Below are 24583 nucleotides of genomic sequence, written 5' to 3'. Positions count from 1 at the left end.
CATAGCTCCAATTTTAAAAATGTAGTCGTTGATTACATCACTTTTTTTTTTTACATGTTGAGGTTGTGCAAAATGCCCTTCCAGACAGACAGTAGGGCCCCTAGCGTCCCTGTTAATCAGATTATGTCATGGAGATGAAACAAATATTGTCTAATATAGTCTTTCAGTCGAGGCCAAGTTCACAGAGTTTGCATCCCAAATGGCACCCCATTCCCATTATAGTGCACTACTTTTGACCAGGGACCCATAGCACACCATATATCGAATAGGGTGCAATTTGGGATGCATCCAGAGCCTCTGCCCAGTGCACTACTTTGCAGACATTTAATCGGCACGGCAACGGCCCCAGCTGCATGACAGAAAGTAGAGCCTGTACTGGATCTGTAATAGCCCGGTGTGTGTTTCCGAGCTAAAACGACACAGACATTCTTCTTCCTTTCAAATTAAAGTGAGTTACTCAAGTGTGCTTTCTATAAATTCTTCCCTTTCTTACTGTTCCCTCGCCAAGTTCCTCGCTCCACAAAAAGCCACAGGAAATATAATACAACGTTCAATTTCCACCTGAATCAGGTGCGGGGTGGTCGGAGACCAACTTTCTGTCAGCAGGCCTTCAGCGTGAGCCCTGAGCAGACTCGTTTGTGGTCGGTCAGTTTTCCTTTTAATTCTGCTCTTGTTAGATGCTAATAGGCTAGGCTTGGCAGTCAGTCATCTGCATCCTAAGTGGCACCCTATTCCCTGTATCCATAGGGCTATGGTCAAAAGTAGTGCATTATATAGGGAATACGGTGCCATTTGCGATGAAGCCTCACTTGCTTCCCTCCCTGATATAAATTAAATGAAATTGTATTTGTCACATGCGCTGAATTACAACAGGTAGACCTTACAGTGACATGCTTACAAGCCCTTAACCAACAATGCAATTTTAAGAAAAATACAAAAATGTATCAATGTGTTAACCAGTCAGTCGAGGTAATTGAGGTAATATATACATTTAGATAGAGTTTTTACAGTGACTATGCATAGATAATAACAGAGAGTAGCAGCAACGCAAAGCGGGGGGGGGCAGTGCAAATAGACTGGGTAGCCATATGATTAGATGTTCAGGAGTTTTGTGGCTTGGAGGTGGAACCCTCTTGGACCTAGACTTGGTGCTCCGGTACCGCTTGCCGTGCGTATCAGAGAGAACAGTCTATGACTAGGGGGGGCTGGAGTCTTTGACAATTTTTAGGGCCTTCCTCTGACACCGCCTGGTATTTTTTTAATTTTTTTTTGTTTTTTTTTAACCTTTATTTAACCAGGCAAGTCAGTTAAAAACAAATTCTTATTTTCAATGACGGCCTGGGAACAGTGGGTTAACTGCCTGTTCAGGGGCAGAACGACAAATTTGTACCTTGTCAATTTGGGGGTTTGAACTTGCAACCTTCCGGTTACTAGTCCAACGCTCTAACCACTAGGCTACCCAGCCACCCCATAGTTTTCCTGGATGGCAGGAGGCTTGGCCCCAGTGATGTACTGGGCCGTACGCACTACCCTCTGTAGTGCCTTGCGGTCGGAGGTCGACCAGTTACCATACCAGGCAGTGATGCAACCCGTCACTATGCTCTCGATGGTGCAGCTGTAGAACCTTTTGAGGATCTGAGGACCCATGCCAAATATTTTCCGGAGGACCCATGCCAAATATTTTCCGTCTCCTGAGAGGGAATAGGTTTTGTCATGCCCTCTTCACGACATTCTTGGTGTGCTTGGACCATGTTAGTTTGTTGATGATGTGGATGCCAAATAACTTGAAGCTCTCAACCTGCTCCACTACAGCCCTCCGATGAGAATGGGGGCGTGCTCGTAGGGAGAGGTTGTTGTCCTTGCACCACACGGTCAGGTCTCTGACCTCCTCCCTATAGGCTGTCTCATCGTCGTCGGTGATCAGGCTGTTGTGTCATTGGCAAACTTAATGATGGTGTTGGAGTCGTGCCTGGCCGTGCAGTCATGAGTGAACAGGGAGTACAGGAGGGGACTGAGCAAGCACCCCTGAGAGGCCCCCGTGTTGAGGATCAGCGTGGCGGATGTGTTGTTTCCTATCGTTACCACCTGGGGGCGGCTCGTTATGAAGTCGATTATCCAATTGCAGAGGGAGGTGTTTAGTCCCAGGGTCCTTAGCTTAGTGATGAGCTTTGAGGGCACAATGGTGTTGAACACTGAGCTGTAGTCAATGAATAGTGTTCTCGCATAGGTGTTCCTTTTGTCCATGTGTGAAAGGGCAGTGTGGAGTGCAATAGAGATTGCATCATCTGTGGATCTGTTGGGGCAGTATGAAAATTGGAGTGGGTCTAGTGTTTCTGGGATAATGCTGTTGATGTTGACCAGCCTTTCAAAGCACTTCATGGCTTCAGACGTGAGTGCTACGGGTCGGTAGTCATTTAGGCAGGTTACCTTATTGTTCTTGGGCACAGGGACTATGGTGGTCTGCTTGAAACATGTTGGTATTACAGACTCCGACCGGGAGAGGTCGCAAAATGTCAGTGAAGACACTTGCCAGTATACTGTAGAGCTCTTGAAGTGGTTGTGAGCTGTTTGCTCTTCAAATGCTGAAATGCTTTAATGACATGGAAAGGTGCCTTAGCGTTGGCTCGTTAGAGACGTACATTAGCTTTAGTTGAAGTCTCTGGTGCATTTGACTAGTTTGTGGTCATTGCATATATGGTCTCACTTGAACTGGAATGTACGATTCCATGGATTAGTCACTTAATATAATTTATATGGTCAAACAAATGATTTGACTGCAGTCCTAGTCATAAAAACACAACCATGACATAGGCCTAGGCTGCACACAAATTGGGCTACATAGAATGTTTCCAAGCAGCAACAGTCAGGAGAACATATGCATAAGAAGACTAGGGCAAGGGTTCACCAGCCATAGGCTGCCCTCTCCACCTCCACTCTACCACAGGCAGTGTCTGTGTCTGATCCTGGACCTGTCTACAGACCTCACCCCATCCAGCCCTCCAGCACTACTGGGAGATCCCAGGAAGGACATTGTTTCAATCCTCCTGGCTTAGCTCCTAGCTTCAGAATGTACAGTATACCTTCTGAGCCATCTAAACCCTGCACGACACACCACACACACACACGCACGCACGCACACACACACACACACAGACTCCAATACCCCACACCCTGTATGGCCACACAGCAATAAAAAGCAGCTAATCGTCTCTGGGTCTGGGGCTGGGCTCGGCTCAGAAGCCTCCTCCAGCTGAGAGATCAACTCGTGCTGCCTGCGGTTAGCACATCCCTGGGTCAGGTTGCCGCTGAGCCCCTCATTTATTATTTAGGGGGAACGGGACCTCCTCTTAGGAACCTGAGCAAACACCTGAGGGTTGTGGAGGGAACGTTAGCGTCTGTCTGCATACGAAATGGAATCCTATTCACTACATAGTGCACTACTTTTGACCAGGGCCCCTAGCTCAAATGGCACCCTATTCCAATATAGTGCACCAGTTTTAGCCTGGACCCATAGGGAAAATGGCACCCTTTTCCCTATGTCGTGCACAACCTTTGACCAGGGCCCATAGGGATAAGTAGTGTGCTACATATGGAATAGGGTGCCATTTAGGATATAGACTCTTTCCTCTGGGTAACAGGACCCAGGTGTAACTGTCCTCTCACTTGCCTGCGTCAGTTGTTACTGTATGCACCCTATAGATAAGAGCTGCCCATTTCCGGTCCTGGAGAAAGTTTTGTTTCTACCTGTTAGTCAATTGCACTCACCTGGTGTCCCAGGTCTGAATTAGTCCCTGATTAGAAGGGGAGGATGAAAACCAGACTTGTTTCGGACCTCTGGGGCCGGAATTGGGCAGCCCTGCTATAAATTAATTAACTTTTACACATAAAAACATAAATGCAATGTGCTTATTGTACATTGACAGACACTAATAACTGGAGATAGCAAAAGTGGTTCAATTTACTACGTTGCTCTTTAGAGAGTAGAGGCCTATACTTATTGACTTAAGTTAGTTATTTATGGTTTAAAAAGCTATATCGCATCTAAACTAAACCCCCTGCCCTCACAGCAACATTATACTCCGGTGCTTAGGCTGCCATCCAAACATTTTCTTATCTGTTCAATGGACAAGCGCAGTGTGACATGTGAAACATCATGCTCAATGTAGACAAACAAGCTGCTACAGACAGAGCCAAGACCGAGCCAGACAGACAGACAGCGGACAGGGCCCAAAACAGAACGGGGTTGTGATAGGTACAGTAGGAAAAAAAGTAGAGAAAGTAGACGAGCTCACCCCAGTCATTCACCCAGACACGTGGCCTATTGAGCGTAGAATGGGTTGGAAACTCAAAGGCTTGAACCATGGCTGCTGGATTTTTGGAGATCGATAATAGCTTGATTTACCATTTACCTATAGCTTCAACTTCTTGTCTCTTAGATATGAGTTGGCAGTCCACTACTCCAGGTTTAGGACTACTGTGGTGAACTGTCTGTGTGAAAACACCACAGTTATAACCTCTAACCTGGAACTAAAACACTGCTTCCTAGCTCCTACTACCTCCATTATGGGGATGTGTGTAGTTTATCCGCCATTTTGTCCTGAACGTTCTCTAAGCGACTAGTTTTGTTTTCAACCCAATAGCCTGTATAAATCTTTTGAATTAGCTTGTTAAAATAAATGCCACGTGGAATAAATGGGTTAGGGTCAGGGTTAAATCACTGCATTGTTTTTATTTTACGTATAATGAAATCGAATATTGGAAATTAAAAATGCAAATAGAAACCCCGTACTGTACTAAAGGTTTTTGGCTCATTGGCGGTCTGTATTTCTTTAGGACTGGGTTTAGGTGTGTCTGCATGCGCCCCTGGACTCCTCTAGTGTCTCCTTCAGCAGGGAGTGCACTGTCTCTGTCTCCCCATGCAGAATAAACAGGGCCTACTCTGGGGTCCTCTTACCCAGCAGCCAACACTCTCACTTTCCTAGCTGCGTAGTGCTCTGTAAGGAAATCTATCCTCTAACTAACTTAATGATATGGCAGTCACAGCAACCTGGCAGTCACAGCAACCCCCCCCCCCCAGTGCATCTGCTCTTAATAAGCTGTCACATTCTCCAGGCCTTTTCCACGTCAAACGAGAGCCGAGCATGTTCCTAGCAGATCCGGAGCTTAGGCGCCAGTCCTGAATCAGACCTCCGTGCACAGGCCTGCCTCCTCAAGGCAAGGTGCTCCCTGCGCTCCTTTTGCGCTTCAGCCACCTCCAGAGGTCAAGGCTGAGTAGGGCGACAGGTATCAGTAACGCTCGACACATTGATTTGGTGTTGTCTCCTTGCGAAGGCACGGTGGAGGAGGCAGCAGCCTAACTACACTACAACTACAAAACACCACCACAACAGCAAGCCTCTTTCCCCTCAGCAGTCTCAAGTGCTGTCTATATTACCATTTTATGGTTGTTTTAAGGGTCAATTGGCCAGAAGAGGTGCTCTTGAGCTAATTTGAAAGTCTTTGAGCTTGTGCTCAGTGGCAGTTAGATGGTTTAGGATGGCCTTCTCCATGCTCTAAAGCTTCTAATCACAAAGTCCAGGTCACCAAGCCAGACCAGACCAAGCCATCTCCAGGGCTCTGCTGTAAGCCAATCCGGTGTGAGAGAAGATGAGAACACAGCCAGGCAGCCAGCATTCCTCTTCCTCTCTGGCTCTGTGAGACTAAGGGCTAACCTGGGTTCTTGGGTAAACACTGACTGACAGGCATTTTAGTCTCAAGCCTGCACATCTGTCTGTCTGTCTGTCCGGGCTCCTGGCCTGTCTCCCCTGCTTGGTACAGTCCTCCTCACTGAGTCTCTTTCCCTCCATGTTGAGAGGGGTTGATGAGGTGTTCTGGAGTTAGTAGCTGTAGTGATCAATGGATTCTGTAGCCACCAATGGATTCTGGATACTGGATACACTCCGTTGGCTGGAAACAGGAGCGGAGGGATGGAGAGGTGGTGAAGAGGACGGGTGGGTGGGTTGAGTAGAGCAGTGGAGGGGTCATGCAGAGCGCCTCTGGCCAGACGACGTTAACCAGGAGCTCCAGACCTCCTCGTGGGTCCTGCAAGTCGAAACACAATCCAGCCCTCTCTTTCATCTCTCACTACCTCCATCTCTCTGTCTCTCCCTCTTTTTCGCTTTCTTTCTCTCTCTTTCGCTCTTTCAAATTAACTTTCAAATTAGCTCAAGAGCACCTCTTGTGGCCAATTGACTCTCTCTCTCTCTCTCTCTCTCTCTCTCTCTCTCTCTCTCTCCCTTCAACCATCTCTCCTTCCATCATTCATTCTGTCTCTGTCTCTGTCTCTCTCTCTCTCTCTCTCTCTCTCTCTCTCCCTTCAACCATCTCTCCTTACATCATTCATTCTCTCTCTCTCTCTCTCTCCCTCTCTCTCACTCTCTCTCTCCCTTCAACCATCTCCCCTTCCATCATTCATTCTGTCTCTGTCTCTGTCTCTGTCTCTGTCTCTCTCCCTGTCTCTCTCTCTCTCTCTCTCTCTCTCTCTCTTCAACCATCTCTCCTTCCATCATTCATTCTCTCTCTCTCTCTCTCTCTCTCTCTCTCCCTTCAACCATCTCTCCTTCCATCATTCATTCTCTCTCTCTCTCTCTCTCTCTCTCTCTCTCTCTCTCTCTCTCTCTCTCTGTCTCTCGTTGTTGCTGCTCTGCCAGATGGTTGTTATTGTCCCTTTGGTGTTTTTGGAGGATGTGCTCTCCTGTGGTCTGCCTCTCCTCTGTGCCCTCCTCAGAGTGTTGGTACTGGACTGCCATGCCACAGGGGTTCCCTGCCGTTGAAGCCAGGGTTACAGACACAACTTTAAACCTGGTAACCATGACTTTGACCCACAGCAGGGGTTGACGTCCAAGACTAATTACTGAAGATAAGGAAGACTGATGTTGTCTTCTTAGGGTGGCTTAAATCCCTTCTGGAAATGTTCTCCTATTTCAAACATTAACATCACCCCCAATTCAGGGTTCCTATTCCTATTCTTGTGTTTATGTTTAGTGTATTGCTGTGTGTATTTTAATCCTGTGGGGTATTTATGGAACGGGACACAACCTGGCCTGGGGGCTCCACTGGGAGATCAGGACACACTGGTTCATTGTAGCCTGTTTTCTGAAGCGCCTCTCCCTGTAAAAGTACACATTCATCCCTGTAAGCCCCTCACTTCAGGGACCTCCGCTCTGCTCTGAGCATCTAGGCAGCGTTTTGCGGGTGAGTTACTCCACCGCTCTTTTAAAAGAGGAAATTCTGTATTTGTCATCCTGCTCCGTCCTCTCCTCACTGCAGTCAGAAACCTTGCCTTTGAGTCCTGCCTGTGGCTGTGCATTCTCCTGCCTCTAGCCCTTTGAATACATCCCCAATGGCCTATTCCCTATGTGATGCACTACTTTTGACCAGAGCCCTATAGGGGATATTTGGGAGGCATAGGGTGCCATTTGGGAGTCATCCCTAGCCTCTAGTTCTACTCTGGGTTTAGCTTAGCCCCTGACCTGACGTTGCCTGGCTGTTACACACTACCCCTGTGTTACAGACCTGAGTTTTTCTACCGCCACACACACACACACACACACACACACACACACACACACACACACACACACACACACACACACACACACACACACACACACACACACACACACACACACACACACACACACACACACACAGACTTTCTGCCTGCCAGGAGCACTAGCAGTGTATCGCTGGGGGCCTGAAGAATGCAGCTATGATATGTAAAGCAGCTCGTAATGACTTTAAAATACGTGACGGCGCTGGCTCTGACCTGGGCCCGATCGGCAGGCGGACAGATGCATTCCTGTCCTCTGCTCCACTCACGGACCGAGGCGCCGTTTGGATGCGGTCCTGTAGTTGTAAATAAAAAGCATTGCCATTGAATCTCACATTTAAGCAGCGAAATTCCACAGTAACGAAGCAACAGACCGGTTCCTGGTCACTCGGAGTCGGTGGAACTAGCTAAGCAGATGTGATTCTCATTCTGGAATGCTGGAAGGCACAAGACAGTGACATTCTTTCACCTTGTTTTTCAGAGCGATAGATGGATGTGCAGCAGGACAGATGAAGTAACTAGAGCTTCTCCTGTGCCCTTTTATGGGCTGTGGGGTGAGGATCGTGAACCCTGTAGGCTGAAGAGATTAGGCTACTGTAGAACAGCACCTCGTCCTCTGTCTGCAATGTGATTCATACTGGCTATCAGTATCCTACATAAGAGCACAGTTATATTTTAAATCAGAAAGTGTGTCAAACCTGTGTAATGTTGATCTTTAAATCCATGCCTTCAGATTTGTTTGATTCTCTGGGCTATCAAGCCTCTGTCTGCTGTAGAGGCATCCCTGTCCCAAGCCCTAGTCTGAGTGTGTGTCCCAAATGGCACCCTATTCCCTATATAGTGCACTACTACTGACGAGAACCCTATGGGCCTGGTCGAAAGTAGTTCACTGTATAGGGCAAGGATGGGCAACTTTGATGGGGGCGGGGGCCACAAAAAATCTTAATGTATCATGAGGGGCAGCAGTTACTTGTGGGTCTGTTGATTGCCCTTTTCATTTATTAGTCAATTTTCTCTTGAATCATACAGTAGGTCTTTTTAGAAGAAACTCATGGCCAAAAGGAAACAGATATACCGTAAAATTAATACTATTCATGTTTAGTTTTTTTTGTAATTCAAGTATACATTTCCAAAGTTACGATAGATTGCCATAGATTTTCTGTTAATTACCAAAAATTACTGAAGATTCCGGTAACTTTGGTAAACTACTGGTAGCTTTGCAACCTGATCTGTGCACTTCTCCTCATCATAGATTACATCCTTTTCAATATATGAAGAGTTCTTCTAGTTTAGCTATGTTGCAACCTAATTCCCTTCTATAAAACCACCATAGTCGATCTGCAATGCTCTACAGGTAACCTAGCGGTTAAGAGTGGTTTGAATCCCGCGCCGACAAGGTGAAAAATCTGTCTGTGCACTTGAGCAAGGCACTCAAACCTAATTGCTCCTGTAAGTTGCTCTGAATAAGAGCGACTGCTAAATGACTAAAATGACAAACACCATGATGTTTTGTTCAAATAAAATCCCCTACATTTTTTACCCTGGTCGGTGACAGAAATTTAAAAAAGCTAGGGAGAGAGAGAAACAGATGTTTTAATAACACAGCAACTGTAGTTGTTAACGTGTCAGAAAACAAACTCTCTCATCCTCATCTCATTATTCTCCTCCTCCTAGTGAGGGACTCTCTGGTTGTGGTTTGTCAGTGCTCCATGTCTGCAGAGAGATAGAAGGAGGAGGCAAGCGAGGGGGAGAGAAAGAACGAGAGAGCGAGGGACAGAGAGCGAGGGACAGAGAGCGAGAGACAGAGAGCGTGAGTGCCGTGCTGCGTAGGCCCATCAGGCTTCATGATCTCCAAGCCAGGTTTCTTCTGTCACTGTCACCCAAGCCAGAGGGCTTACTCCCTCAGCCTCGTCGTGCTGGAATGTCGGTTGGCTGCAGGGACATTCAGGAATAATCGAGGATCCATGGCCTGGGCCCAGCTGTCACTCAACCCTTGGCCCAGCTCCACACCCTCATCCTGGGATAGAGGGATGGAGTGAAAAGCAGTAGGGGAGTGGTTCTCCCTCTCCGATAATTGATTGGCTCTGACAATATCCTGTGTTGTCGTCGCATTCTTCGACAGCAGGTCGTACATCACACATGACAGCTGGGTTGATGTCACTGACAGATCTGATCAAATCAGCCTCTCTCTCCCTCTGTTCCTCTCGCTCCCTCTATTCCTATCTCTCTCTCTAACTCGCTCTCTCTTTCTCCCCATCTCTTGATCGCTCCACCCTCTCACTCTCTCCACTCTCTCCACCTCTCTCTCTCTCCCCCTCTTCATCTTTGGCTCTTTCTCTCTGTGATGATAGCAGCGAGAGATGTGTCTGTCTGTGTAAAGTGTTAAAACATGTTTTTTCCCCCCAGTTTACTTTCCTGTCCAAGGTCTAACACTGGGTTCTGATGTTGCAGTGCTGATATTGATAATGAAGTATGTTGTGAAGCTGTTGAAATGTTTAGTAATCCATACCAACTAGAGCAAATCCAGTGGGTGGATGAGAAGGGGATTGATTGTACATTTGGAGAATGAACTGAACAGTACTAAAGCAGTCTGATGTGCTCCGGTAGCCCTCTGATAGTGTGTTTCTAGTTTGTGTGTTTCTAGTGTGAGTGTGTGTGTGTGTTGTGTGTGTGTGTGTGTGTGCAGACACCAGCTACCTCAACTGGGACCCTAGCCTGCCCTCTGCCCTGTGTGTGTTTGCTTAGCCCAGCCTCCCCGCTGACCCTCCAACCCCTCTCTCACCACCACGATCTATCTTTTCTTTCTCTCAATCTCTCCTTTGTTTCTGTCTCTCCTTCAGATCCACGAGAGGCTGCAGCACTATGAGCATCGTAGTCCTGCCCCCGTCATGGACAGCGCAGGGTCCCTAGCCACTGACGTAAGTAGCTAACTACTCCTTGCCCCTGTTTACACACACACAGACCCTATCACTGCTCCCCCGCTGAGTCGCCTGCTGGGAATCAGATCTGGTTTCACTGTTGTACTTTCTCCTCCCCATGAACTCTGACCTCGCTCCATGTAGCTTCCAGGCTCTTCTCATTCTCAGAACCAAATGACTCGCCTGTTCCAATAACACTGCACCCTTAGATCCTACTCCCCCCTCAACCCCCTCCTCCACCATTCCCTCCTATACATCCAGCTCCCATGGCCCCAGGGAGAGAGTGATCATTGTCAGAGGGCAAAAGGAAGGAGGGAGAGAGTGAGATATGGCAAAAATGGAAGATGGATGAGAACGTCAGGGCAGAGGACAGGAGACGAAACGACAGATGAAAGAGGAGAAATGAGTCGTGGAGCATAAATACAGGATACAAGAGAGGGAGAGAGAGAGAGAGAGAAAGAGAGGGGGAGGCGTCACACCATCACCTGTGGCACGCGGCCCCTCAATTTATTAACCTGTCGTCCTGTCCGCAGAACTCCACTGCTGGCTCCACTGTGTGTGTGTGTGTGTGTGTGTGTGTGTGTGTGTGTGTGTGTGTGTGTGTGTGTGTGTGTGTGTGTGTGTGTGTGTGTGTGTGTGTGTGTGTGTGTGTGTGTGTGTGTGTGTGTGTGTGTGGACGTGCGTGCTCCACTGTGCGTGCTCTTGCGTGTGTGCGAAGACAGAGTGCAAACATGGCTGCCAGTAATGTTTTTTTTTCCTTTTGTATGGCCGTTAGTACCTCTGCTCCGATCATCACAACGCTGAAAACCACGCTCATTGTTAACTACACACACACACACCTGTATAAACCACTGATCCAGTCTGGCTTAGTACTGTAAGTGGAGGAGGGACAGCGATGGTTTAATGGTGTGGTTTTGTTTAAATCCCCTGTTCTGTTTATTGTAATCAAAGTGCTATGGAGTATTCCTATCCTTCTTAAGAGCACGCAGCCATACAGTACCAGTCAAAAGTTTGGACACACCTACTCATTCAAAGATTTTTCTTTATTTTTACTATTTTCTACATTGTAGAATAATAGTGAAGACATCAAAACTATGAAATAACACATATGGAATAATGTAGTAACCAATATATTTTAATTTAGATTCTAAAAAGAAGCCACTCTTTTCGTTGGTGACAGCTTTGCACACTCTTGGCATTCTCTCAACCTTCTTCACCTGGAATGCTTTTCCGACAGTCTTGAAGGAGTTCCCACATATGCTGAACACTTGCTTTTCCTTCACTCTGCGGTCCAACTCGTCCAAACCATCTCAATTGGGTTGAGGTCGCTGATTGTGGAGGCCAGGTCATCTGATGCAGCCCTCCATCACTCTCATTCTTGGTAAAATAGCCCTTACACAGCCTGGAGGTGTGTTGGGTCATTGTCCTGTTGAAAAAGATATGTATCGGCGTATCGCTGCAGAATGCTGAGGTAGCCATGCTGGTTAAGTGTGCCTTGAATTCTAAATAAATCACACAGTCTCACCAGCAAAGCACCCCCACACCATCACACCTCGTCCTCCATGCTTCACGGTGGGAACCACACATGCAGAGATCATTGGTTCACCTATTCTGCATCTCACAAAGACACGGCAGTTCGAAACAAAAATCTAAAAATTGGACTCATCAGACCAAAGGACAGATTCAAATCAACATTTTCCTGACTGATGTCTTGAGATGTTGCTTCAATATATCCACATAATTTTCCTCCCTCATGAAGCCATCTATTTTGTGAAGTGCACCAGCCCTTCCTGCAGCAAAGCACCCCCACAACATGATGCTGCCACCCCCGTACTTCACTGTTGGGATGGTGTTCTTCGGCTTGCAAGCTTCCCCCTTTTTCCTCCAAACATAACAATGGTCATTATGGCCAAACAGTTCTATTTTTGTTTCATCACACCAGAGGACATTTCTCCGGAAGGTACGATATTTGTCCCCATGTGCAGTTGCAAACCGTAGTCTGGGTTTTTATTGCTGTTTTGGAGCTGTGGCTTCTTCCTTGAAGAGTAGCCTTTCAGGTTATTTCGATATTGGACTCATTTTACTGTGGATATAGATACTTTTGTACCTGTTTCCTCCAGCATCTTCACAAGGTCCTTTGCTGTTGTTCTGGGATGGATTTGCACTTTTAGCACCAAAATACGTTCATCTCTAGGAGACGGAACGCTTCTTCTTTCTGAGCGGCATGATGGCTGCATGGTCCCATGGTGTTTATACTTGTGTACTGTTGTTTGTACAGATGAATGTGGTACCTTCAAGCCTTTGGAAATTGCCCCCATGGATGAACCAGACTTATGGAGGTCTACTTTTTCTTCTGAGGTTTTGGCTGATTTCTTTTGATTTTCCGACGATGTCAAGCAAAGAGGCACTGATTTTAAAGGTAGGCCTTGAAATACATCCAATTGTTGGAAAAATTACTTGTGTCATGCACAAAGTAGATGTCCTAACCGACTTGCCAAAACTGTAGTTTGTTAACAAGAAATGTGTGGAGTGGTTGAAAAACAAGTTTTAATCACTCCAACCTAAGTGTATGTAAACTGAGTTCAACTTTATATTTTCCTCAGATTACACATAATTTGAAATCAAATACAATTCAGATAAACGCCCATTTATATTAGGTGAAATACCACAGTGTGCCATCACAGCAGCGATATGTGTGACCTGGTGCTATACAAAAAGGGCAACCAGTGAAGCACAAACACCATTGTAAATACAATCATATTTATTTGTATTTATTTTTCTCCCTCTTACTTGTATACCACTGTACATAGCCAATAATATAACATTTGAAATCTCTATTATTTTGAAACTCTTGTGTGTGTAATGTTTACTCTTCAATTCTGATTGTTTATTTCACTTGCTTTGGCGATGTAAATGTATGTTTCCCATGCCAATAAAGCCCATTTGAATTGAACTCAATTAAGAGAGAGAGTGCAGGACAACTTTGTTTCTCTTTCCTTCTCCCTGTCTCCCTCCCTAGGTCATGACAATTATCCATCTCAGTATTTCTTTATGTGACACAACTATCAGCCCCCCCGTAAATTTGTAAAATTACAGCTTTTTAAATTTACGCTTCCTCGTAAATTCTGTGAGAAACCTCACGCAGGGATTATTAGATATCATGATAAAAGCCAGAGATGTTTTATCAACGTGTCTAGGAGTGCCCGAGCAGACGGCGGCGGTGCAAAGCGATTCCAAGCACTTGTGTGTGTTTTTAAGAAGTATCCTTTTTCAACCGCGTCGTTGCTCGGAGCTCGAAATGGAACCTAATGAAGTTGTTGTGTAGAGTGTATGTATTTGACCTGCTATACTAGAGGAGCTCTTGGTTAAATTAATTTTGGGTGATGGAGGTAATGGAGGTTTAATTGATTGCCTAACATAAAATGACACTTCAACCACTGTCTGCCCTATTGTACTGTCTGGAGCAGTCTCAGCAGGCGACAGCTGTAGCCACAGACCCACAAGTCCAGACCTCTAGTGCGTGTGTGTATGTGTGTTAGCTGGCTCAGCAGGTGACAACTGCAGCCATAGACTCACCAAATGAGAGGCTGTGCCCAGACTGGCCACCAGGTGGGCCCAGAAAACATTTCTCTCGCTCTCTCTCTCACTCACGCACTCTCGCTCTCGCTCTCTCTCTCTCTCTCTCTCTCTCTCTCTCTCTCTCTCTATTATTTTCTATTAAATTAAAGGGCTTTATTGGCATGGGAAACACATGTTAACATTGCCAAAGCAGATAATAAACAAAAGTAGATAATAAACCAAAGTTAAATAAATAATGCAAATTTACAGTACAGTACACACACACACACACACCACACACCACACACACACACACACACACACACACACACACACACACACACACACACACACACACACACACAGGTCATAGGCAGCCACTGACTGCCACTCCACAGTCACAGTGCTAGAGATGTTCAAGTGATGAGGTCAGGTAGCTTATTTGTCTCACCTTAATTATCTTTGTCTCAAAGTGTTTAAGACACAGAGGTGAACGCACACTGACAAATATTGTCATTGTATGAAATTGTGAAACTGTCATTAGGGTTGACAAACCTGACATATTTGAAGCTGTAGTATACCAGCATTGCATTAAATTCTTACATTTCATAATCTCATCCAGCACTAAGTTCTTTCCGACGGCACTGTCCAAGAGACGTATCATGTCGAAGAGACAGAACCATGCTTTTGCACAAGTAAGATATTCTCCTAACCAGATAATGTTGTGGAAACCTCTGGTGTCACATTAAATCCTTAAAAGACAACCATTAATTGAACAAGATTTGTGTGTCAGTTATAGCAGGTTTTTATTTGCGTTTGAAATAACGTAATCGGTTCTCAGGGAAGCGGGAACTGTAAACTCAATGCTCCACATCAGGCCTCTCTAAATACACCCCAGTGTGGGCCCACCGGCTATGGAGTTACAAATGAAGTACGCTCAGCCACAATCCACAAAGTAGCCCATCATGTTTTTTTCTTCCTCTCACACAGACAGATGAAGAGAGAGAGAATGGAAAGTGTGATTCTAGAGTAGAAGCATCAAGGTAGTGTATAGTATGTTGTCAAACATGCCTCATCTTTACTCCCTAGTGAGTTATGAGCTAAACATTTTAATAAAACAATAAAAGGGTCTGGAAATGTACAGTTGGTTCTCTCTCTCTCTCTCGTTCTCTCTTTCAGTTCAAACTCATTTTCAATGGAAGGGCTTTATTGGCATGGGATAGATATGTTTACATTGCCAAAGCAAGTGAAACAGATCATATACAAAGTGAAATGAACAATTAAAGAAATAACAGTAAATATTATACTCACAAAAGAATAAAGACATTTCAAATGTCATATGTGCAAATAGTTAAAGTACAAAATGGAAAATAAATAAACATAAATATGGGTTGTATTTACACTGGTGTTTGTTCTTCACTGGTTGCCCTTTTCTTGTGGCAACAGGTCACACATCTCGCTGCTATGATTCCACACTGTGGTATTTCACACAGTAGATATGGGAGTTTATCAAAATTGGATTTGTTTTCAAATTCTTTGTGGGTCTGTGTAATCTGAGTGAAATATGTGTCTCTAATATGTTCATACATTTGACAGGAGGTTAGGAAGTGCAGCTCAGTCTCCACCTCATTTTGTGGGCAGTGTGCACATAGCCTGTCTTCTCTTGAGAGCCAGGGCTGCCTACGGCAGCCTTTCTCAATAGCAAGGCTCTGCTCACCGAGTCTGTACATAGTCAAACTTTTCCTTAATTTTGGGTCAGTCACAGTGGTCAGGTATTCTGCCACTGTGTATTCTCTGTTTCGGTTCCAATAGCATTCTAGTTTACTCAGTTTTCTTTTGTTAATTCTTTCCAATGTGTCATGTACTTATCTTTTTGTTTTCTCATGATTTGGTTGGTTCTAATTGTATTGCTGTCGCGGGGCTTTGTGGGGTCCCTTTGTGTTTGTGAACAGAGCCCCAGGACCAGCTTTCTTAGGGGACTCTTCTCCAGGTACATCTCTCTCTAGGTGATGGCTTTATTATGGAAGTTTTGGGAAACACTTCCTATTAGGTGGTTGTAGAATTTAACGTCTCTTTTCTGGATTTTGATCATTAGCGGGGGGGTTTGAGACCCCCATTACTGTGAGGACTTGAGACCCCCATTAATGTGAACCGAGAAACTCATGCACACACATCCAGTCAACTTACAGGTGGGGCAGGGTGTGTCTGTGTGTGTTTTTGTCCTCTTTTCTTTCCATCTTCCTCTCGCCCCTCCTCCCCTCATCCTCTCACACACACCTCCTCTCGCCCCTTCCAGTGCGAGGATTCTCAGAGCTCTTGTGATTTTTCTCATCACTAAGCTAAGGTCCCTGGGACTAAACACCTCCCTCTGCAACTGGACTGACGGGCCGCCCCCAGGTGGTAAGGGTATGTAACAACACATCCGCCACACTGATCCTCAACACGGAGGCCCCTCAGGGGTGCGTGCTCAGTCCCCTCCTGAACTCCCTGTTCACTCATGACTGCATGGCCAGGCACAAATCCAACACCATCATTAAGTTTGCTGATAACACAACAGTGGTAGGCCTGATCACCGACAACGATGAGACAGCCTATAGGAAGGAGGTCAGAGACCTGTCCGTGTGGTGCCAGGACAACAACCTCTCCCTCAAGGTGATCAAGACAAAGAAGATGATTGTGGACTACAGGAAAAAGAGGACCGAACATGCCCCCATTCTCATTCAAGTTCCTTGGTGTCCACATCACCAACAAACTATCATGGTACAAACACACCAAGACAGTCGTGAAGAGGGCACAACAAAGCCTATTCACCCTCAGGAGACTGAAAATATTTGGCATGGGTCCTCAGATCCTCCAAGATTTCTACAGCTGCACCATTGAGAGCATCCTGACTCGTTGCATCACTGCCTGGTATGGCAAATGCTCGGACTCCAACCGCAAGGTACTACAGAGGGTAGTGCGTACGGCCCAGTACATCACTGGGGCCAAGCTTCCTGCCATCAAGGCCCTAAAAATTGTCAGAGAGTCCAGCCATCCGAGTCATAGACTGTTCTCTATGCATGACAAGCGGTACCGGAGCGCCAAGTCTTGGTCCAAAATACTTCTTAACAGCTTCTATCCTCAAGCCATAAGACTCCTGAACAGCTAATAAATGGCTACCCAGACTATTTGCACTCTTTTTAACGCTGCTGCTGCTCTCTGTTTATTATCTATGCATAGTGACTTTAACTCTACCTACATGTACATACCTCATTTACCTTGACTAACCGGTGCCCCCACACATTGACTCTGTACTGGTAACCCCTGTTTATAGCCTTGCTATTGTTAAGTTACTGCTGCTCTTTAATTATTATTTTTTTTGTGATCTATTTTTTGCTTAACACTTATTTTTCTTAATTAAAACGGCATTAAGGATCGGACCCTTTTTTAAAACATTTTCGACTAAAACTATATACTCAAATCTAACTGCCTGTAGCTCAGGCCCTGAAGCGAGAACATGCATATTCTTGGTACCATTTGAAAGTAAACACTTTGAATGTTGTGGAACTGTGAAAGGAATGTAGTTGAATATAGCACATTAGATCTGGTAAAAGATAATACAAAGAAAAAAAAAACATTTTTGTTGTATTTTTTTTTGTTCCGTAATCTTTGAAAGGCCATAATGTATTATTCCAGCCCAGTTGCAATTTAGATTTTGGCATCTAGATGGTAGCAGTGTATGTGCAATGTCTTATACTGATCCAATGAAACATTGTATTTCTGTTCAAAATTTTGTATCAAGACTGCCCAAATGTGACTAATTTGTTTATTAATAACTTTTCATGTTCAAAACTGTGCACTTTCCTCAAAAATAGCATGGTATTCTTTCACTGTAAAAGCTACTGTAAACTGGACAGTGCACTTAGATTAACAAGAATTTAAGCTTTCTGCGAATATCAGAAATATCTATGTCCTGGGAAATGTTCTTGTTACTTAGAACCGTTCAGGAAGTCCAGGATCCAGTTGCAGAGGGAGGTGTTATCTAGGTCTGTGCCTGGGCCTGGGCCCCTGGCTATGGCTGGGGTAGAGAGAATTAAGGTGCTGCCTGGTGTCCCTCAGCATACATTGGACAGACAATCCCTGTCTCTAGATCATGGCTGGGGCCTCTTTTTGTTTGTGTGTGTGTTAACCTGGCCCTGTTAGTCAGCTGTATGAATGTCTGAGTTGACTATGTTAATGCTAACACTCTCTGTCTCTCTCGTTCTTTCTCGTTCTTTCTCTCTCTCTCTCTCTCTCTCTCTCTCTCTCTGTCAATTCAATTCAAGGGCTTTATTGGCATGGGAAACATGTGTTAACATTGCCAAAGCAAGTGAGGTGGATAATATATAAAGTGAATATATAAAGTGAAATAAACAATAAAAATGAACAGTAAACATCACACATACAGAAGTTTCAAAACAATAAAGACATTACAAATGTCATATTATATATATATATATATATATATATATATATATATATATATATATATATATATATATATATATATATATATATATATATACAGTGTTTTAACAATGTACAAATGTTAAAGGACACAAGATAAAATAAATAAGCATAAATATGGGTTGTATTTACAATGGTGTGTGTTCTTCACTGGTTGCCCTTTTCTTGTGGCAACAGGTCACAAATCTTGCTGCTGTGATGGCACACTGTGGAATTTCACCCAGTAGATATGGGAGTTTTTCAAAATTGGATTTGTTTTCAAATTCTTTGTGGATCTGTATAATCTGAGGGAAATATGTCTCTCTAATATGGTCATACATTGGGCAGGAGGTTAGGAAGTGCAGCTCAGTTTCCACCTCATTTTGTGGGCAGTGAGCACATAGCCTGTCTTCTCTTGAGAGCCATGCCAGGCCTTTCTCAATAGCAAGGCTATGCTCACTGAGTCTGTACATAGTCAAAGCTTTCTTTAATTTTGGGTCAGTCACAGTGGTCAGGTATTCTGCCGCTGTGTACTCTCTGTGTAGGGCCAAATAGCATTCTAGTTTGCTCTGTTTTTTTGTTAATTCTTTCCAATGTGTCAAGTAATTATCTTTTTGTTTTCTCATGATTTGGTTGGGTCTAATTGTGCTGCTGTCCTGGGGCTCTGTAGGGTGTGTTTGTGTTTGTGACCAGCTTGCTTAGGGGACTCTTCTCCAGGTTCATCTCCCTGTAGGTGATGGCTTTGTTATGGAAGGTTTGGGAATCGCTTCCTTTTAGGTGGTTATAGAATTTAACGTCTCTTTTCTGGATTTTGATAATTAGTTGGTATCGGCCTAATTCTGCTCTGCATGCATTATTTGGTGTCCTACGTTGTACATGGAGGATATTTTTGCAGAATTCTGCTTGCAGAGTCTCAATTTGGTGTTTGTCCCATTTTGTGAAGTCTTGGTTGATGAGCGGACCCCAGACCTCACAACCATAAACGGTCTCTCTCTCTCTCTCTCTCTCTCTCTCTCTCTCTCTCTCTCTGTCTCTCTTTCTCTCTCTCTCTCTCTGTCTCTCTTTGTCTCTCTCTCTCTCTCTCTCTGTCTCTCTCTCTCTCTCTCTCTCTCTCTCTGTCTCTCTCTCTTTCTCCCTTTCTATATTGCTATCTCTCAGCTGTCTGAAGAACTGCAGGTTAAAGGTGGCAGTGGAGGAATCAGAGAGCTGCTAAAACTACTGGCTAAGCCCCACGTCAAGGTAACAGACACTCCCACACCAACTCTCTCTGTCTCTCTCTCTCTCTCTCTCTCTCTCTCTCTCTGCTCTCTCTATACCTCACTTATCAGCTCACCACAGAACATAGCCTCTTTTCCTCCTTCCCTTACACACTCCCTATTTATTCCATCTTTCTACATGGTACTCAGTCAATCTTGTAATAGTGCATTATTTCATTATTCCATCTCCCGCCCTCCAACAATGACATCATCTCCTAGTTTTACTATAGTCTCTTTCATTTGGGATGCAGCCGTAGGTTTTGTGTCCTCTGTGATACATCAATCCGCTGTTCATCCACAGGTCAGCCAGACAGATATGATGTCACACAAACGGATGTAGCACTTCTTGAAACTTTTTAAAGCTTCTTTCTCTCTCCTTTTAACAATTCTCTGGCTGCCTTCTCGCTCTCTTGTTAGACATAAATCTAAATCTCAATGGTTGAGTGTGTGTTTATGTGATGGAGATAGGGAGGTTTGGATTGCTGAATCAGTCCAGCCGTCTCAGAGTCAGACAGACAGAACGCTGTGTAGAAAGACAATGGTTACAAGATGAATGGAGTCAGATGGACCCCCTCACAGGAAACAAATGGAGATAAGGGGAATCCATCATGTGTGTGAATCCATCATAACTGCGGTCTGTAACTCAAATGGCACCCTATTCCCTATATAGTGCACTACTTATGGCCCAAGACTACAGTGCCTTCGGAAAGTATTCAGACCCCTTGACTTTTTCCACATTTTGTTACGTCTTATTCCAAAATTGATTAAATATAAACATTTCTCTATCTACATACAATAACCCATAATGACAAAACGAAAACAGGTTTTTAAAAATGTATTTAAATGTATAAAAAAATAAAAAACACATACCTTATTTACATAAGTATTCAGACCCTTTGCTAAGAGACTCAACAGGTCCATCCAGGTCCATCCTGTTCATCCTTAGGTCCATCCAGTTTCCATTGATCATCCTCAGAGATGTTTCTACAACTTGATTGGAGTACACCTGTGTTCAAATTAATTGATTGTACATGCTTTGGAAAGGCATACACCTGTCTATGTAAGGTCCCACAGTTGACAGAGCATGTCAGAGCAAAAACCAAGCCATGAGGTCGAAGGATTTATCCGTAGAGCTCCGAGACAGGATTGTGCCAAGGCACAGATCTGGGGAAGGGTACCAAAACATTTCTGCAGCATTGAAGGACCCCAAGAACACAGTGGCCTCCATCATTCTTAAATGGAAGAAGTTTGGAACCACCAAGACTATTCCTAGAGCTGGCCTCCCGGCCCAACTGAGCAATCGGCGGAGAAGGGCCTTGGTCAGGGAGGTGACCAAGAACCCGATGGTCACTCTGACAGAGCTCTAGAGTTCCTCTGTGGAGATGGGAGAACCTTCCAGAAGGACAATCATCTCTGCAGCACTCCACCAATCAGACTTTTGTGTGCCCCCCCAACCCCTCTTTTACACTGTTGCTACTCCCTGTTTATCTTATACACATAATCACTTTAACTATACATTCATGTACATACTACCTCAACCAGTGCTCCCGCACATTGGCTAACCGGGCTAACAATCTGCATTGTGTCCCACCACCCGCCAACCCCTCTTTTTATGCTACTGCTACTCTCTGTTCATATATGCACAGTCACTTTAACCATACCTACATGTACATACTACCTCAATAAGCCTGACTATCCGGTGTATGTATATAGCCTTGCTACTGTTATTTCCAAATGTCTTTTTACTGTTGTTTTATTTCTTTACTTACCCACACACACACATACCTTTTTTTCACATTATTGGTTAGAGCCTGTAAGTAAGCATTTCACTGTTGTGTTCGGCACACGTGACAAATATACTTTGATATGGCAGAGTGGCTAGACGGAAGCCACTCCTCAGTAAAAGGCACATGACTGCCGGCTTGAAGTTTGCCAAAAGGCACCTAAAGACTCAGACTATGAGAAACAATGCAGGAGTGGCTTCAGGACAAGTCTCTGAATGTCCTTGAGTGGCCTCAGCCAGAGCATGGACTTGAACCCAATCAAACATCTCTGGAGAGACCTGAAAATAGCTGTGCAGCAACGCTCCCCATCCAACCTAACAGAGCTTGAGAGGATATGCAGAGAAGAATGGGAGAAACTCCCCAAATACAGGTGTGCCAATATTGTAGCGTCATACCCAAGAAGACTCGAGGCTGCCAAAGGTGCTTCATCAACAAAGAACTGAGCTGTTACGCACGCCTCTATGAAGAGGGAACGCAACACCCTGCTACAACTAAACTCTCTGTGAAGTGAAAAAGGTATGGACTGTAGGTGCAAGAAAGAATGACAACAGGCAGAATGTGGTACCGTTTACCAGGACTTTATTCCTTCACACAGTAATATGGGGAAAAGGGGCTGGACGGAACCAAAGCAAAGAAAGTAAATCTCAAAGCCCCCCCTCTCCTATCTTACCTGCCTACCCACTACTTACCTAATTTAGCACCACCTGGTGCCCTAACCAAAATACAAGGGGGTGGTCCGCCCAGGTCTTACCTAGTGTGCCTAGACAGCGAATATGCTACGGGTATATGTATGCCCGCGGGCCTCTTGCCTAAGCACTCCCTAGGTGCCTTCCCCCTGGGAACAAATGAAACAGAATATTAAACAATTTCCCAAACAAACTAAGAATAAAAGGACATCAAAAATCTCTAGCAAAAAAATCTCTAGCAAAAAAATCTCTAGCAAAAAAATCTCTGCAATGACCTCCCAGCAAATCTCTCTCCTGACCAGAACACTGGCATTTATATAGCTTCAGAATGAATGGGTAATTGGAGACAGCTGTCTTGACGAGGGGGCGGGGTCAGCTCTCCAATTAGCCCTGGAGTCGACCAATCAGCTGCTTGAAGGATTTCAGGAAGCCATTTCCTGAAATAAACACATGCAAACATACAAACTACAACACATAAACTGGGGAACGTAACATGAGCAAATGATCTCAATACTTATGTAAATGTGATTTTTCAGTTTATTTTATTTGATTATTTTTGGCAAATGTAAAAATATATACACTGCTCAAAAAAATAAAGGGAACATTTAAACAACACAATGTAACTCCAAGTCAATCACACTTCTGTGAAATCAAACTGTCCACTTAGGAAGCAACACTGATTGACAATAAATTTCACATGCTGTTGTGCAAATGGAATAGACAACAGGTTGAAATTATTGGCAATTAGCAAGACACCCCCAATAAAGGAGTGGTTCTGCAGGTGGTGACCACAGACCACTTCTCAGTTCCTATGCTTCCTCGCTGATGTTTTGGTCACTTTTGAATGCTGGCGGTGCTTTCACTCTAGTGGTAGCATGAGACGGAGTCTACAACCCACACAAGTGGCTCAGGTAGTGCAGCTCATCCAGGATGGCACATCAATGCGAGCTGTGGCCAGAAGGTTTGCTGTGTCTGTTAGCGTAGAGTCCAGAGCATGGAGGCTCTACCAGGATACAGGCCAGTACATCAGGAGACGTGGAGGAGGCCGTAGGAGGGGAACAACCCAGCAGCAGGACTGCTACCTACGCCTTTGTGCAAGGAGGAGCAGGAGGAGCACTGCCAGAGCCCTGCAAAATGACCTCCAGCAGGCCACAAATGTGCATGTGTCTGCTCAAACGGTCAGAAACTCCATGAGGGTGGTATGAGGGCCCGAAGTCCACAGGTGGGGGTTGTGCTTACAGCCCAACACCGTGCAGGATGTTTGGCATTTGCCAGAGAACACCAAGCGCCCTGTGCTCTTCACAGATGAAAGCAGGTTCACACTGAGCACGTGACAGAGTCTGGAGACGCCGTGGAGAACGTTCTGCTGCCTGCAACATCCTCCAGCATGACCGGTTTGGAGGGGGGTCAGTCATGGTGTGGGGTAGCATTTCTTTGTGGGGCCGCTAAGCCCTCCATGTGCTCGCCAGAGGTAGCCTGACTGCCATTAGGTACCGAGATGATATCCTCAGACCCCTTGTGAGACCATATGCTGGTGTGGTTGGCCCTGGGTTCCTCCTAATGCAAGACAATGCTAGACCTCATGTGGCTGGAGTGTGTCAGCAGTTCCTGCAAGAGGAAGGCATTGATGCTATGGACTGGCCCGCCCGTACCCCAGACCTGAATCCAATTGAGCACATCTGGGACATCATGTCTCGCTCCATCCACCAACGCCACGTTGCACCACAGACTGTCCAGGAGTTGGCGGATGCTTTAGTCCAGGTCTGGGAGGTGATCCCCAGGAGACCATCCACCACCTCATCAGGAGCATGCCCGGGCGTTGTAGGGAGATCATACAGGCACGTGGAGGCCACACACACTACTGAGCCTCATTTTGACTTGTTTTAAGGACATCACATAAAAGTTGGATCAGCCTGTAGTGTGGTTTTCCACTTTAATTTTGAGTGTGACTCCAAATCCATACCTTCATGGGTTGATAAATTTGATTTCCATTGATCATTTTTGTGTGCTTTTGTTGTCAGCACATTCAACTATGTAAAGAAAAAAGTATTTAATAAGAATTTTTCATTCATTCAGATCTAGGATGTGTTATTTTAGTGTTCCCTTTATTTTGTTGAGCAGTGTATATTGGGTATTGTGTGTAGATTGATGAGGGGAAAACATATTTATTCAGTTTTAGAATAAGTTGTAACATAACAAAATGTGGAAAAAGTAAAGGAGTCTGAATACTTTCCGTAGGCACTGTATATAGGGAATATGGTGTCATTTGGGATACAGCCTCTCCTTCGTATCCATCAACTCCAAAGGGAGGTGCCCACGTATCCCT

The 24583-nt window shown here is 45.0% G+C and overlaps 1 protein-coding gene across 4 annotated transcripts in view; it reads left to right on the top strand.

The window, feature by feature from the left end:
* LOC135517552 (MAGUK p55 subfamily member 7-like) overlaps positions 1-24583 on the top strand; it is a 260440-nt gene that overhangs the window by 127871 nt on the left and 107986 nt on the right. For 3 of the 4 annotated variants that reach the window (XM_064941965.1, XM_064941964.1, XM_064941963.1), the window contains 2 exons: positions 10432-10509; positions 19690-19770. In XM_064941965.1, coding sequence (XP_064798037.1) covers positions 10432-10509; positions 19690-19770 — 159 coding nt within the window. Of the gene's footprint in view, positions 1-10431; positions 10510-12806; positions 12929-19689; positions 19771-24583 lie in introns of those variants that run through there. The other variant, XM_064941966.1, reaches the window with a different exon arrangement.

The sequence above is a fragment of the Oncorhynchus masou genome, chromosome 28, assembly GCF_036934945.1.
Source record: "Oncorhynchus masou masou isolate Uvic2021 chromosome 28, UVic_Omas_1.1, whole genome shotgun sequence".
In the NCBI taxonomy this organism is placed as follows: domain Eukaryota; kingdom Metazoa; phylum Chordata; class Actinopteri; order Salmoniformes; family Salmonidae; genus Oncorhynchus; species Oncorhynchus masou.
The sequence above is the reverse complement of the archived record's forward strand: the minus strand, read 5'-3'. Positions and strand labels throughout refer to the sequence as shown.